The sequence below is a fragment of the Narcine bancroftii genome, chromosome 3 (assembly GCF_036971445.1).
Source record: "Narcine bancroftii isolate sNarBan1 chromosome 3, sNarBan1.hap1, whole genome shotgun sequence".
Lineage (NCBI taxonomy): Eukaryota > Metazoa > Chordata > Chondrichthyes > Torpediniformes > Narcinidae > Narcine > Narcine bancroftii.
Window position 1 is genome coordinate 329,023,130 of NC_091471.1, and position 14,305 is coordinate 329,037,434.

The following is a 14,305-nucleotide window of genomic DNA, read 5'->3' on the forward strand; positions in this document are numbered from 1 at the left end:
ACCCTCAGTGGAAAAAGGTGACCTTCATTTATTTAGCCTTTCCCTGTAACTCAGTTCCTGAAGTCCAGGCAACGTCTGAGTAAATCTTCTCTGCACTCTTTCAAGCTTATTGATATCTTTTCTGTAGTTCAGTGACCAAAACTGCACACAATTCTCCCAGTTTGGCCTCACCAATGTCTTGTACAACTTTACCATAACATCCCAACTCCTGTACTCAATACTTTGATTTTTGAAGGCCAAGATGCCAAAAGCTCTCTTTCTGACCCTGTCCACCTGTGACACCATTTGCAGGGAATTAAGTCTCTGTATTCCCAGATCCATGTTTTCTCCTTAGTGCCTGTTCACCGTTCACCGTGTATGGCCTTTCTTGGTCTGTCCTTCCAAAATATAACACCTCACCCTTGTCTGAATTAAACTCCATAGGCCATTTTCCAGCCCTCTTGCCAGGAAGTGCAGTCTCCATGGGATCCCCGGAGGCACCAGCTGGCTGGAGCCCCAGCACCTACCTGCTGATACCGCGGAACGTGACCTGGGACCAGACCTGGCAAAGTCAGGCCGCATTGGCGCTGCTGAAGGACACTGCTCAACTTGTTGCGTCTGTGCTGTCCGTCCCACCCCCCCCCACCCCGTACTCCCGCACAGCACAGGTACTGGCCTGCGGGCCCGTGCCGCCCCATGGCAACCCAATTGACCTACAACCCCTCCCCCCACAGGACGTTTTGAAGGGTGGGAGCAATTCGGAAACCTATGCAGGCGTGGAGAAAATGTACAAGCCCCCTTACAGATGTCGCCAGATTCAAACCTGGTCGCTGGCGCTGTGAAGGCATTGCGCAGACGTTCCGCCCAGGCTGAAAGCAACTCTCGCCGTGGATGAGCAGAGTCCCAACCATAAGAGGTTGGAGCTGAAAGAGGCTGTCCTGCCCCCCCCATTCAATCATGAGCTAATCCATTCTCAGCCCCACAGTGACCGGCCCTTCTCCCCACAACCCTGGCTCATGGAGAACCTCTGCATTAAACACAGCCAATGACCTGGCCTCCACTGCCCGTGGCCACAAATTCCACAGATTCTACCCCCTCCCCATCTCTCCAGTTGAATAAATTCCTCCGTGTCTCTGTTCTAAGCAGATGCTGTAAAGTTGTGCCCTCTTGTCCTAGACCTCTCCCACCCGTGGGGGAAACCACCTTTCTGCATCTACTCTGTCCGCACCTTTCAACCTTTCAATGAGAACCCCTCCCCCTCCCTGCATTCTCCTAAATTCCAACCAGGCCAAGGGACATCAAATGCTCCCTGTAGGATAACCCTTTCATTCCCGGTGTGAACCTCCTCTGAACCCTCTCCAATGTCAGCACATCAACAAGGAGCCCAAAACTGCTCCCATCACTCCATGTGAGGTCTCACCAGGGCCTGATAAAGCCTCCGTCATTTCCCTGCTCTTGGATTCGATCGCCTTGGCTTTCTTCACCCCCGGCTCCACCTGCGAGTTGACCTTCCAGGTTAACCTGCACGAGGACTCGCACAGGACCATAGAACGTTACAGCACAGAAAAACAGGCCATTCAACCTTTCCTGTCTGTGCCGACCACTGGCTCATCCCACTGACCTGCTCTCCATTCCATACCCCTCCAACCTCTCCCATCCATATACTGAGTCTGGGTAACGTCCTAGTAAATCTTCTCTGCACTCTTTCCATCTTTCCTGCTGTTGGGCATGATAATCTACATGCAGCCTCCCCAGTGACTTGAAGAACTTCAACATCACAGCCCAGCTCCTAGACGCAATATTTTGATTTTGTAAAGGCTAAGGTGACAGAAGCTTCCTTTACAGCCCCGTCCACTTGCAATGCCACCTTCAGGGAACAATGTCTCTGTATTCACAGATCACTCCGCTCCTCAGTGATCGACCCTTCACTGTGTACGTCCTACCCTGATTCACTCGTCTGAAGTGCTACACTGATCTGCATTAAATTCCACCAGCCATTTACTGGCCCATTTCCCCATCTGGTCCAGATCCCTCTGCAAGCAACTCACAGTCCACGATGCCTCCGACCCGAGTATCATCAGACAACCTGCTGATCCAGTCAACCACATTACCATCCATGTACAAACAACAATGGTTCCAGCACAGATCCCTGAGGCTCACCACTCAACACGGACCTGCAGTCTGAGAAGCAGGCATCCACCACCACTCTGTTTTCTCCCGCCAAGCCAGATCATGTGTATACCTAGTGTCCTAACCATCTGAACCAACCTCTCTGTGTATACCTAGTGTCCTAACCTTCTGAACCAACCTCTCTATGTATAACTAGTGTCCTAACTTTCTGAACCAACCTCTCATGTGCAACCAAAAGGCCTTACTAAAGTCCATATAGACAACATCCACAGCCCTCATCAAGCTTCTTGGAAACATCCTCAAACAACTCCCAGGACCCTTTGCATCTGGGGATTTTCAATTTTCTCCTTTTTTTCGACCATGACTGTTCACGTTGCCCCTGGGTTCAATTAAACATGGATTGTGCAGCAGGGTGTCAAGGGTGGAATCTGCAGGGGTGGATGTGTTCAAAACGCGCTGAGCTGACCCCTGTTCCAGGCTCTTGGTGTCTCAGGGCACATCTGCAGCAGCGGAGCAGGTCCCTGCCACTGTCGCAGGCATCCAGGGTATAGGGCATTGCCTGGTGTTCAGGGCAGTTCACTGTGCTAATGTTTCTCTCCTTTCTCCCTCCCACATTCTCCTCATTACCTCTCCCCAATTCCCCTCTCCACCTCTCCCTATCTCCCTCCCCAATTCCCCTCTCTGACCCCCCTCCCCATTCCCCTCTCTGTCCCCCCTCCCCTCTGACCTCCTCTCCCTTCCCCTCTCCATCCCCCCTTGTCCTCCTCTCTGCCCCCCCAATCTCCATTCCTCTCTCTGTCCGCCATCCCTCTCTCCATCCCCCCTTGTCCTCTCCTCTCTCCGTCCCCCTATCTCCATCCCTCTCTCCGTTCCCCTTCTCCCCTCTTTGTCCCCCTCTCCCATCCATCCCCCTTCTCCCCTCTTCGTCCCCTTCTCCCATCCATCTCCCCACCCTTCTATTCCCTATAGTCTCATCTACTGGTTCTGACTACTTCCAACCAGCCAATCAGATTCCAGCCCTTCACGAGCATGTCCTGTGCTGAAAGCCGCCCCCACTGGCCGAGCCCACCTCCTGCTAGGGTAACTATTGCTTCCCACTTTCCCCACCACCTCCGACTGCAGACTGCAGCGAACTGTCAGGATTGCAGTATGCCCGGGACGTGGTCAGAGGGGGAAATCAGAGTGTCTCGGGAAGGGGTGGGGGGGGGTGGTTGCCTGGAGCAGGAGGAAGGGGACGCGCAATGTCTCTCCACCCAGGTCTTTTGGAATCCCAGAGCCTCCTGCCCCTTCCTCAGCCTTCACTGACTACGTAGACCACTCCAGCATAGTAGAGGCCCTTCGGCCCTCAATGTTGTGCCAACTCATCCATTCCTACCACCTTCCCTGAACCATGACCCTATATTTTCCTTCCATCCGTGAGCCTGTCTAAGAGTCTTGTAAATGTTCCAGCTTCCAACACCACCCCCTGGCGAGGTATTCCAGGCCCTCACAACTCTCCGTGTAAAAAAAAACTTCCCTCCCTTCACTTTGAACAGACATCCTCTGGTGTCTGGGAAACAGGTGCTGGTCGTCCACCCTATCTACGCCCCTCAGAATCTTGTCAGCCTCTATCAAGTCTCCTCTCATCCTTCTACATTCCAAAGCTTTGCTAACCTTGCCTCATGACACTTGTTCCCCAATCCAGGATCCTGCTGAATCTCCTCTGCCCTCTCTCCTCAGCTTCCACATCCTTCCTGTAATGAGGTGACCAGAACTGAACACAATCCTCCAAGTGGGGTCTCACCAGAGATTTGTAGAGTTGCAGCACAACCTCTGGACTCTTGAACTCAATCCCCCGAGTAATGAAGTCCAGAGTCCCATAGGCCTTTTTAACTATCCTCTCAACCTGCTCAGCGACCTTGAGGGATGTATGCATGTCTGTAGACCCTCAGCACGGTAACAGGCCCTTCCAGCCCGCGACCCCGTGCCACCCAATTTACACCTTATTAGCCTACACCCTCGAATAGTGGGAGGAAACCGGAGCCCCCCCCCGGGAGAACGTACAAACTCCTCACAGACCTCGCGGGGATTCACAATTACCGGCGCTGTAAAGAAGTTTCACCAACCGTGGCCATTTGAACCCCAAGGTCCCTCCGTTCCTCCCTAAAGCCTTCCCGATTGAGACCCCTGCCTGCTTTTGGCTGAAACTTTGGAGAAGCCATGCCTGCTCGGTTTATGGGCCTCCCACCCCCGCCCCCCTTCCCCATGAGAAGCCGTCAAGTGCAGTCACCCCTTCTCTCCCCGACCGACTGCAGGAGAAATGTTTTAGGGTTTCGTCGCCTATTTTCTCTCGCAGCCACAGGACACCTTCCGCCACCCCCACAGGGACGCGAGCGCTGGGGGTGGGGGGGGTAAAGAACGTAATGGGAGATCGGGTCAGGTCTGCGGACATGCGAGGTCTGAGCTGCAGATGGCGGTGGGGGGGGGTAGGAATGTCCGTCCCACTCCTTTTCCGCCCTGGCTGCAATTTCTACCCGCTGGTAATCTCGCTCTTGCTCTCTCCCCAGTTCACGGCAAGAACCGAAAACAAAGTATGCTGCTCTGACACTTAACGTGGACCCCAGCCCACAGCGCACAGGCAAACTCCACCCCCTGGGGGGGATCAGCTGACAGAAACAGGCTGGACCGGCAGCGAGCTCCGAGCGGGGCGCATTGATCTCCGCCGAGCTATGCTGTCGTGCGGCGTCCGTCTCCCGCCGTTCACCTGGTGCATGTAATACACCTCGCCACGATGTCTCCCCTCCTGCACCTCTCCAATCGTCAAACTCCTTCTCGCACCCTGGTGATTTCTCCCCCCCACCCCACCTTATCCGTCTCCCACAGCCCTTTCTCTCTCCCCCCTCTTCCTGTCTCCGTCTCCAGCCGCTAGCTCTCTCTCTCTCTCTCTCTCCCCTTCTACATCTCCTCTGTCTCCCGTCTCCATCTCCAGCTGCTCTCTCTCCCTTCTCCGTCTCTCGCCCCTCTCCCCTACATCTTTCTCGCTCACTCATTGTCCTTCTCTCCCTTCCTCCCTCTTCCTTCTCTCTCCAGTCTTCCTCCCTGTCTCTCCCCTTCTCTATCCCTCCCTCCCTGTATATCGTTTCTTTATCTTCCATTTTATCTCTCGCCCCCCATCTCTGCCCCGACTTCACCTGTTCCTCCCCCAATTCTACCTGCTCCTCTCCCTCCCCCCCATCTCCGCCCCTACTCCATTTGTTCCTCCCTCCCTTCCCCCGCCGTTGGGCGGCCGAGTGCGCTTCCTGCTGTCCAGAGCCGGCGCCACCCAAACCTTACCCGACCTGCCGGAGGCTTCGACTCCTGTTGGGAATCGGCCAGCATTCAACTCTGTTTTTGCCGACAATTATTTGTTTACGATGGTTTTAAAACTCGGCGCCGCAGTCGGTGGAGAATCGGCGGCTTGTAGTTATTTGTCAGCCCAGCCCCTCACAAACCCCCCACCCCCCGGCTTTTGTTTGGAGATCCGGGGGCCTCCGTGGTGGTGGGGGGGGGGGTGTTAATACTTCAGGTGGACCAGGGTTGGGCGAACGGCTGGGATATTGACATCTCCCCCCCCCCCCCCCCCACAATGGAAGAGCGCCTGGCCCGGGGAAGGGGGTTGTCTGAGAGGGCAGACCTGGGCCAGGAGAGGGGGGGGCGCCGGGGTTCCCTCTCCCCCAAACCTCGCGCCCATCACGACGCCAGCGGTCGTGCCAGGTAGAAATACAAAGCGGGTTTTATTGTCCCAGTAACGAACCCGGTGCCCAATGACAGGGGATTCCCTTTAGTCGACCGCAAGGTGGAAAGAGAGACCCACCCCCTAGTGTCCGAAGATTCACCTCCAGCAGAGACCAGTCGGCCAGAGCTCCAGATCCGAAACCCCCCCCCCCCCTCACCGACACGGATCCGAAGCCCGGCGGGTCTCCAGCGGAGGGTCGGCGTGGTCTTCCCCGTCCTCTGGTACCCTCCCCCGGGAGCCCGCAGCCCCTCGGGATTTCGACTAACCCACCATCCCCAATGCGGCGGCGCGGCTGTACCCCGCGGGGTCCGCACCAGGGGCTCCGTCCAGGACAAAGGTAAATTCCAAAGAGTTTTTCCCCCGAGCGGGCCTCGGGCCGTGGCTGAAGGGGCCGCTCCGGGCCCGGGTTGAGATGCCGATCCCCCTGGTACCCCCGTCCCCTCTGGGGGCTGATGAAGGGGCTGGGGGGCGGCCGCTCTCCATCCACCGCTGAGGCCTTCGGGGATCAGGTTCCTTGGCCGAGACACTCGACGGGTCCCCGAACACCAGCTCCGTGGCCGAGGAAGCCCAGCAGCGCCTGGACTTCCCACCGAGGAGTGTCCGTCGCCCCAGGCTCCTGAATTCCCAGAACGCGCGGGTATCAAGGATTTGTCATGTGTGATGGCTTTAACATTCAACTTGGATTGAAGTGAAGCTGCTCCGTGGTCCTGGACATTGGCGTCAGGTCACAGAGACTTGACTCGCCAGCAGCATCGTTGGGCTGGTGCTGGGTGCCGCTGTCAGCCGCCTCCGGGTTAGGGGGGAGGGGAGGGGGGTTGAAATCGGCCTCCGTGGTTGCGTCTGCCCCCTTCTCCCGTCAGCGGGAGCAGCTCGGCCGGACAGGAGGAGCGTCCCCCCCCCGCCCCCACTTTCGTGCGGAGCTGGAGCGGATCCGCGGTGGGGTGGGGGGTGGCGCTCCCACTGTTCGGAATGTACCGGGGGGGGGGGGGAACGACCGAAGGGCCTGTGGGTCCAAATTCAGGAGGGGTGAAGCAGAAAGGTGGGGTGTCTCCTTCCAGAGACAGAGAAATGGTTGGGGGGGGGGGGGTGAAGAGTCCGCTGGACCTCTTCCCACAGGTGGAGGATCCGTGCGCGTCCTGGCTCGTTCCCGGAGCCCCTCCGGGGGGCGGAATGGGGTTTCCGAATCTCGATCGGGGTCGTCGACCTCTCCCGCTCCCCTGAAAGGCGCCTGGCTTTCCCGGGGAAACGACTATCCCCTCCCTTCCTCTTTCCCCTTCCCCAACGCCGTTGGGTCCCAGGGAGCGGGCGCGCCCCGGCTTTCCTCTGCACGCGGCCCCGGGTCCGGCAGCCTCGGTGTGAGCGCGCGTCCGCGGGCAGTTCGGCCGGTGTGCAAAGCTCCGCGCCCCACCCGAGGGGGGACCGGTTCAAACCCATCTCGCTGCTTGTACATAGGATCCTCTTGGCGGGGAGAAGAGCCGATTCTCACGCCTTGGCCGCTCGTTTTCCGTGGCTTCTATTTAATATTGGACGAAAGACTTGAAAACTTCAGTGACTTTGACCAGATTTGTTTAACCATTCTCCTGAGAAAATAGTTTCTGTTGAATGTTTTCTTTTTACTTGTGGAGAAATGCAATATGTATTTAAAAAAAATGAAAAATTAAGGAAAGAAGTTAAAAGATTTGCCAATCGATGGGTTTTTCTTGTCCTTTTTGGCCTCCTGCCGAGTAGGAGGCGGCCATTCAGCCCATCGAGTCTGCTGCACCTGCCCGACGATTTACCCGACTTCGTCTTAAATATATTTACTGAGGTTGCTCCACTGCTTCAAGGGCAGCGAATTCCACAGATTCCCCACCCTCTGGGATCCACTTTGGAACGAAGCGTGGATTGTTACTTAAATGGAAAATGGTGCAGAGGATAGGGAGAGTTCACAGTGGGATATAGATAAGTTCAGTGAGTGGCCAAGGGGGATAGACAGAGTAAATGTAGGTAGGCTTTTTCCATATAACCATTACAACACAGAAACAGGTCAGTTTGGCCCTTTTGAGCCCATGCTGATCACTTTCTCCCACCTAGTCCCAATGATGGCAGTCACCCCATAACCTTCCGTACCCCTCTCGTCCATATACCTATCCAACTTTTCCTTAAATATTAAAATTGAGTCACATCTACCGCTTTGGCTGGGGGTTTGAGATACAAACCAGAGGACATGGGTTAAGGGTGAAAGGGGAAAGGTTTAGGGGGAACATGAGGGACAATTCTTCACACAAGAGTTTGTGGAACAAGCTGAGGTGGTGAATATGGGTTCATTTTTAACATTTAAGAAAAATTTCGACAGGTCCATGGATGGGAGGAGTCCGGAGGGCTCTGGACTGGGTGCAGGTCAATGGGATTGGGTAGAATACTCGTTCAGCACAGACTGGAATGGCCGAATGGGCCTGTTTTCTGTGCCATAATGTTCTATGAGGAAGAGCTCAGACCCAAAACTTCAGTAATATATCTTTACGTCCCATGGATACTGCAAGACCAACATTTCAGGTCTGAGCCCTTCGCCAAGGGACAAGCAAAATGGAGGCAGGGTCCCGAACAAAATGGTGGGGGGGGGGGAGTGCAGTCTCACAGGCCAGGAGGTCAAAGGTGGATAGGAAAGGGAGGGAGGGCTCAGCAACAAACGGAGGAGGGGGGACAGTTCTTAATGACGAGATGTAGGAAAGGAGACAGAAGGGATGAGGAGGGAGGGAGAACACAGAGGGACCCGTCCTTCCAAGCTCGACACCCCAACCACAGACTCTGGCCCTAGCCGCCCATCCGAGCTCCAGACACCCCCCGACCACGGACTCTGGCCCCAGCCTCCCATTCAAGCTCCCAACCGCAAACTCTGGCATCAGCCGCCCATCCGAGCTCCCAACACCCCTGACTATGGACTCTGGCACCGGGCTCCCATCCAAGCTCCCAATGTCCCAAATGCAGACTTTGACACCGGCCACCCACCTGGGATCCCGAATCCCTGACTGCAGACTTTGACCTCGGCCACTCATCCGGGCTCCCCCCCTCCCCCCTGACTGTGGATTTTGACCCCGGACACTCATTCAGGCTCCCAACACCCCGCCCGTGGATTCTGGCCCTGGCCATCCACCCATTCGAGCTCCCAATGCCTTGAATGACCCCCGCTAAATTTGACCTGAAAATCGGTCCAAACATTTTCTTTCTTTTCCAATCTTTTTATTATTATTATAATTTATAAACACATACAGTTCAGAGATATAAAAAATACATAGTAAATAACGAATTAATACAGAGATATTAAACAATAATATTGCAGAATAAAAATATATCATAAAAAAATTTTTTAGATCAGTTTAGAGTATGAACTATCTCTAAAAAAAATGATATAATTAATAAAAATATATAAAAAAAGAGAGAAAAAAAACCCCAAAAAGGAAGAAAAAACATCTGAATTAAAAACTTTTAAAAAAACCTACCGATATAGCTAAACCACGCCGATCACTCCGATCTCATCTAACAGCCCAATTATCATACATAATCATAAAAAGAAAACAGAGCCAGATCAACTCACCACAAATGAAAATATTGAATAAATGGTCGCCAGGTTAACTCAAACTTAGAAGGGGATTCATAGACAGAGTTTCTAATTTTCTCTAAATTTAAACATAGTATAGTTTGGGTAAACCATTGGAAAACAGTGGGAGGATTAACCTCTTTCCAATTCAATAGTATAGATCTTCTAGCCATTAGTGTAAGAAAAGCAATCATACGATCCGCAGGAAGAGATAAATAAGTCAAATCTATCATAGGTAATCCAAAAATTTCAGTAATGGGATGTAGTTGTAAATCAATATTCAAAACGGTAGATATAATGGAAAAAAATTTCCTTCCAATAATTCTGTAAAGAGGGACAGGACCAAAACATATGTGTAAGGGAAGCTATTTCCAATTGACATATAGGATCGATATGAAAATAAAAGTGATGGAGTTTATCTTTAGACATATGAGCTCTATGAACAACTTTAAACTGTATCAGTGAATGTTTTGCACATAGAGAAGAGGAGTTTACCAGTCGCAGAATTTTATTCCAATTTTCATTGGAAATATGAAGGTTGAGTTCTCTTTCCCAATCATTTTTAAACTTTCCAAAAGTCCCAGAATTTATTTTTGTAATTATATTATATAATTTAGATATCACACCTTTTGGAGGGAATTTTGAATATAGTATATCCTCTAAAACAGTCGTAGTCTCCCGATTGGGAAAAGAGGGTAAAGTCGAAACTAAGAAACTCCTAATCTGCAAATATCGAAAGAAATGAGATCTAGGTAAATCATATTTCATGGATAATTGTTCAAATGACATGAAAGAGTTATCCAAGAATAAATCCGAAAAGCATGTTATACCTTTAACTTTCCAGAGTAAATAAGCTTGATCAATTAGAGAGGGATGAAAAAAGAAATTTAGTACAATAGGGGTTTCCAAGATAAAATGACTTAGGCCAAAAAATCTCCAGAATTGAAACCATATACGTAGTGTATGTTTAGCCATTGGATTATCAATTAGTTTATATAGTTTAGTAAGAGTAAAAGGGAGAGCAGCTCCCAAAATAGAACTAATTGAGAAATTTTGTACCAGTTTAATTTCTAAATTTACCCAATGGGGATTTAGAGATAATTCTGAATAATTCAACCAATACCTTAAGTAACTAATATTAATTGCCCAATAATAAATTCTAAAGTTGGGTAATGCCAATCCTCCCTCCAGTTTAGATTTCTGTAAATATTTTTTTCCCAATCTAGGATTCTTGTTTTGCCAGATATACGAGGATAATTTAGAATCGACCTTATCAAAAAAAGATTTAGGAACAAAAATAGGTATAGCTTGGAATATATATAAAAATTTAGGTAAGATCATCATCTTAATAGCATTAATTCGGCCTATCATGGATAGGGATAATGGTGACCAATTGGTAAGTAAACTGCCGATCAGGTCCAATAGAGGGAAAAAATTAGTCCTAAACAAATCTTTATGTTTTTTAGTAATCTTAATCCCTAAATATATAAAATAGTCTCTAGCTATTTTAAAAGGCAAACTATCATAAATAGGAACCCATCCATTAAAAGGGAATAATTCACTTTTGGTCCAAACATTTTGACGATTACATTGGTGTATTACATTGGTCTTTTTATCAATGTTTTGGGCTTGAGCCCTTTTTCAAGGAGTAAACAAAAAGAAGACGAGGGTCTAATTAAAGAATGGGAGCGGGGGAGGACTCCAGACCAACAGAAAAACTGTTTTAATTGAGTCTGGTGAGAAGAGAGGTGAGAATTGACATCTCTGTGGAGGGAGATGGAGGGAAAGAGAGAGAGAGGAGGAGGAAGGCGACAGGGAGAGGGGGAAGGGATTTTACTGAAACCGGGATAGTTGAAGTTAATACCGTCCTGTTGGAGGGCACCCAGTCAGAAGCTGAGGTGTTGTTTCTGCAATTTGCGTGCATTCTCAGTCTGGCCGTGCCTGAAACCGTGAGCAGACACGTTGGCAAGGGAATGGGGCAGGGAATTGAAATGGGCGGCCAGCAGGAGATCATGCGATTGTGGCAAACAGAGCCGAGGGGCTTGGTGAAGTGATCTCCCGGTCTCTCCGATGTAGACCATGTCAGGAGTGCCGGGTGCCATGGATGGCTCCTATGGATTCACAAGGGAGGTGTCGCTTCCCTCATAAGGCCTGGTCGGGGGCCCCGAATGGCGGCGAGGGAGGGGGATGTTGGCACAAGTGGAGTGTCTCCTGCAGCCACGTGGGGTAGGGGGGGAAGTGCTAAGGGGGGTGATGGGTGGGGAGGGAGTCAAGGAGGAAGTGGTCCCCTGCAGATGGCAGAGAGGGGTATACTGTCTGGTGGGGGGGGATCACATTTATGCTATCTAGTGGGAGGGTGCCCAGGCGGAATGCAAAATCCTGGACCACTGTGGAATTGAATTGTTTATTGTCATGTGTCTGGGATGCAGTGAAAAGCTTTTATTTGCCTACCATCCAGACAAGTAAGGACACTTGCAAGAATAAAGTCAAGTTTATTGTCATCCAAACACGATAAGTTCAACTGGACAAAACAGCTTTCTCTGGTCCTCAGTGAAAAACACCCAAATATAACACACGTACAGACAAACAATACATATGCAGGACAAGTATTCATATATACAAATAAATCTAGTTTCATGAATACGAGAGTCTCGGAGGGTCAGCGTGAGCAGTTCCTTCGGACGTCCAGCCCGTGGGAAGAAGCTGTTCCTCAGCCTGGTGGTACTAGCTCTGATCCTCCTGGATCTCTTCCCCAATGGGAGCAGCTGAAATGTGTGGGAGTGGAAAGAGGTCCTCAATGATTTTGCCAGCCCTCTTCAGATGACCACTCCAGTTGATCACGTTGATGGGAGGGGGAAGGAGACATCGCTGCCGCTCTTATGGTCCTGTGAATGGACCTCTGATCTGTCTCTCTGCAGTGACTACCCCACAGTGATGCAGCCGGCCAGATAGAGCTCCTGTAGAACTGAAGAGCAGGCAATAGTCTTGAGGAAACCAACATGCAAGGTATTGAGTCCGCACAACCAAGGAGATTATGGTGGACTTCAGGAGGTAGTCAGGGGAACACAACCCAGTCCTCATCGAGGGCTCAGTTGTGGAGATGGCCAAGGACTTCAAATTCCTGGGGGGGGGGGGGTTGACATTGCCGAGGATCTGTCCACGTCGAGGTGACCACAAAGAAGGCTCGCCAGCTGCTAGACTTTGTGAGGAGGAGATTTGATCGGTCACTGAACACTCTCATGAACTTCTGCGGGCGGGGAGCATTCTGGCCCTTCGCATCCCTGCCAACTCTCAGGACAAGAGGGTTGTTAACTCGGCCCGTAACATCCCGGGCACCAGTCTTCACTCCGCCGAGGACATCGACATGAGGCGGTGTCTTAAAAAAGCAGCCTCTCTCCTCAAGGACCTCACCCCACCCACCCACCTAGGCCCTCTTTGCTCTGCTCCCATGTGGAGAAAAGGTCGAGGAGCCTGAAGACGAGCACTCATCGACACAAGGATGGCTTCTTCCCCTCCGACGGCAGGCACAACCTTGCTCTGATGTTTCTTTTGCACTAATTTTGTGTAGAATCAGAATTCATTGTTGTGAACATGCCACGATATTGTTATAAATTTCATTTCAAAAATAAAGAAATAATGGATGTGAATAGGAGAAAGTGAGGTGAGGTCTGCAAGAAAACATTAAAGGCCATGTCTTGACCAGCTGAGATCCCCCAGGATTTCTATCTGTTTTTACAACTAAAGACTTCCTTTAAATGTAATTGAGAGCAATATTTCCACTGCAAGACTGCCACAACATAATGAATTTCAAGACATGGAACCGTGGAACAGTATAGCACAGAACCAGGCCTTTCGGCCCTTCTAGTCTGTGCCGAACCATTTTTATCAGCTGCGACCCACTGACCTGGACCCAGTCCATCGCCCTCCATACCCTTGCCATCCATTTTCTCAAATGAGCCCCCAATTCACCACCTCAGCTCGTTCCATGCTCCCACCGCTCCCTGCGTGGAGATGTTGAGGTAGGGGACGGAGCCATTGTCCAGGTGCTCAATTTCGCGGCCCCTCCACCGTCAGGCTCAGGCCTCCCTGCCCCGGCAACTGTGATGTTGGTGGTGAAGGGCACTGGTGCCACTACACCTCTCCTTAGCCCCGGTCCGTGAGCCTTGACCTGGTTGGGGGGGGGTTGGGGGGTGGAAAGATAGAGGCACCGGGTCAGACCCATGAGACACAACAGCACAGAACAGATACAACTACAGCATCGAAACAGACCCCTTCGGCTCTTCTAGTCTGTGCTGAACTATTATTCTGCCCAGTCCCACTGACCTGCACGCAGTCTGTACCCCTCCCATCCACGGGCCTGTCCAAATTCTTCTTAAAATTGAGACTGCCTTCACCAGCTCAGCTCGTTCCACATTCCCACTGCTCTCTGTGTGAAGAGGTTCCCCCTAAACGTTTCCCCCTTAACCCATGTTCCCTGGTTCATATCTCACTGACTTTCAGTGGAAAAAGCTGATCTACATTTACTCTTGTCTATCCCCCTCATAATTTTAAGCACCTCGATCAAATCTCCCTCATTTGTCTACGCTCCAGGGAATAAAGTCCGAACCTCTTTAACCTTTTCCTGAAGTCCGGGCAACGTCCTAGTAAGTCTTTTCTGCGCTCTTTCTTCTTACTGTAAGGGATACTGGAATGTGAGGAGTCAAGCAAGTGCTCATTAGAAATGAAGTATTATGGGTTAAATCAGGGTGAAGGGATGCTGGAATGGGAGGAAGGGTTATAAAAGTATAATAAAATAAGGATCTTCAAAACAGGATAGCAAGTAAATAGCTTTAGCAAGTCTTGGGGATTGATTAATGAGTAAAGAA

The 14,305-nt window shown here is 51.1% G+C and overlaps 1 protein-coding gene across 5 annotated transcripts in view; it reads left to right on the top strand.

The window, feature by feature from the left end:
• Positions 1 to 7,551, top strand: part of LOC138759177 (cyclin-dependent kinase 17-like) — an 87,189-nt gene extending 79,638 nt beyond the window's left edge. The window contains exons 18-19 of one of the 5 annotated variants that reach the window (XM_069929213.1): positions 3,079 to 3,189; positions 4,656 to 7,551. In XM_069929213.1, the coding sequence (XP_069785314.1) occupies positions 3,079 to 3,152 (74 nt within the window). In that variant the 3' untranslated portion in view covers positions 3,153 to 3,189; positions 4,656 to 7,551. Of the gene's footprint in view, positions 1 to 713; positions 1,856 to 1,876; positions 2,513 to 3,078; positions 3,190 to 4,655 lie in introns of those variants that run through there. The other 4 variants (XM_069929214.1, XM_069929215.1, XM_069929217.1 and 1 more) reach the window with 4 other exon arrangements.
• Positions 7,552 to 14,305: the final 6,754 nt, after the last annotated feature.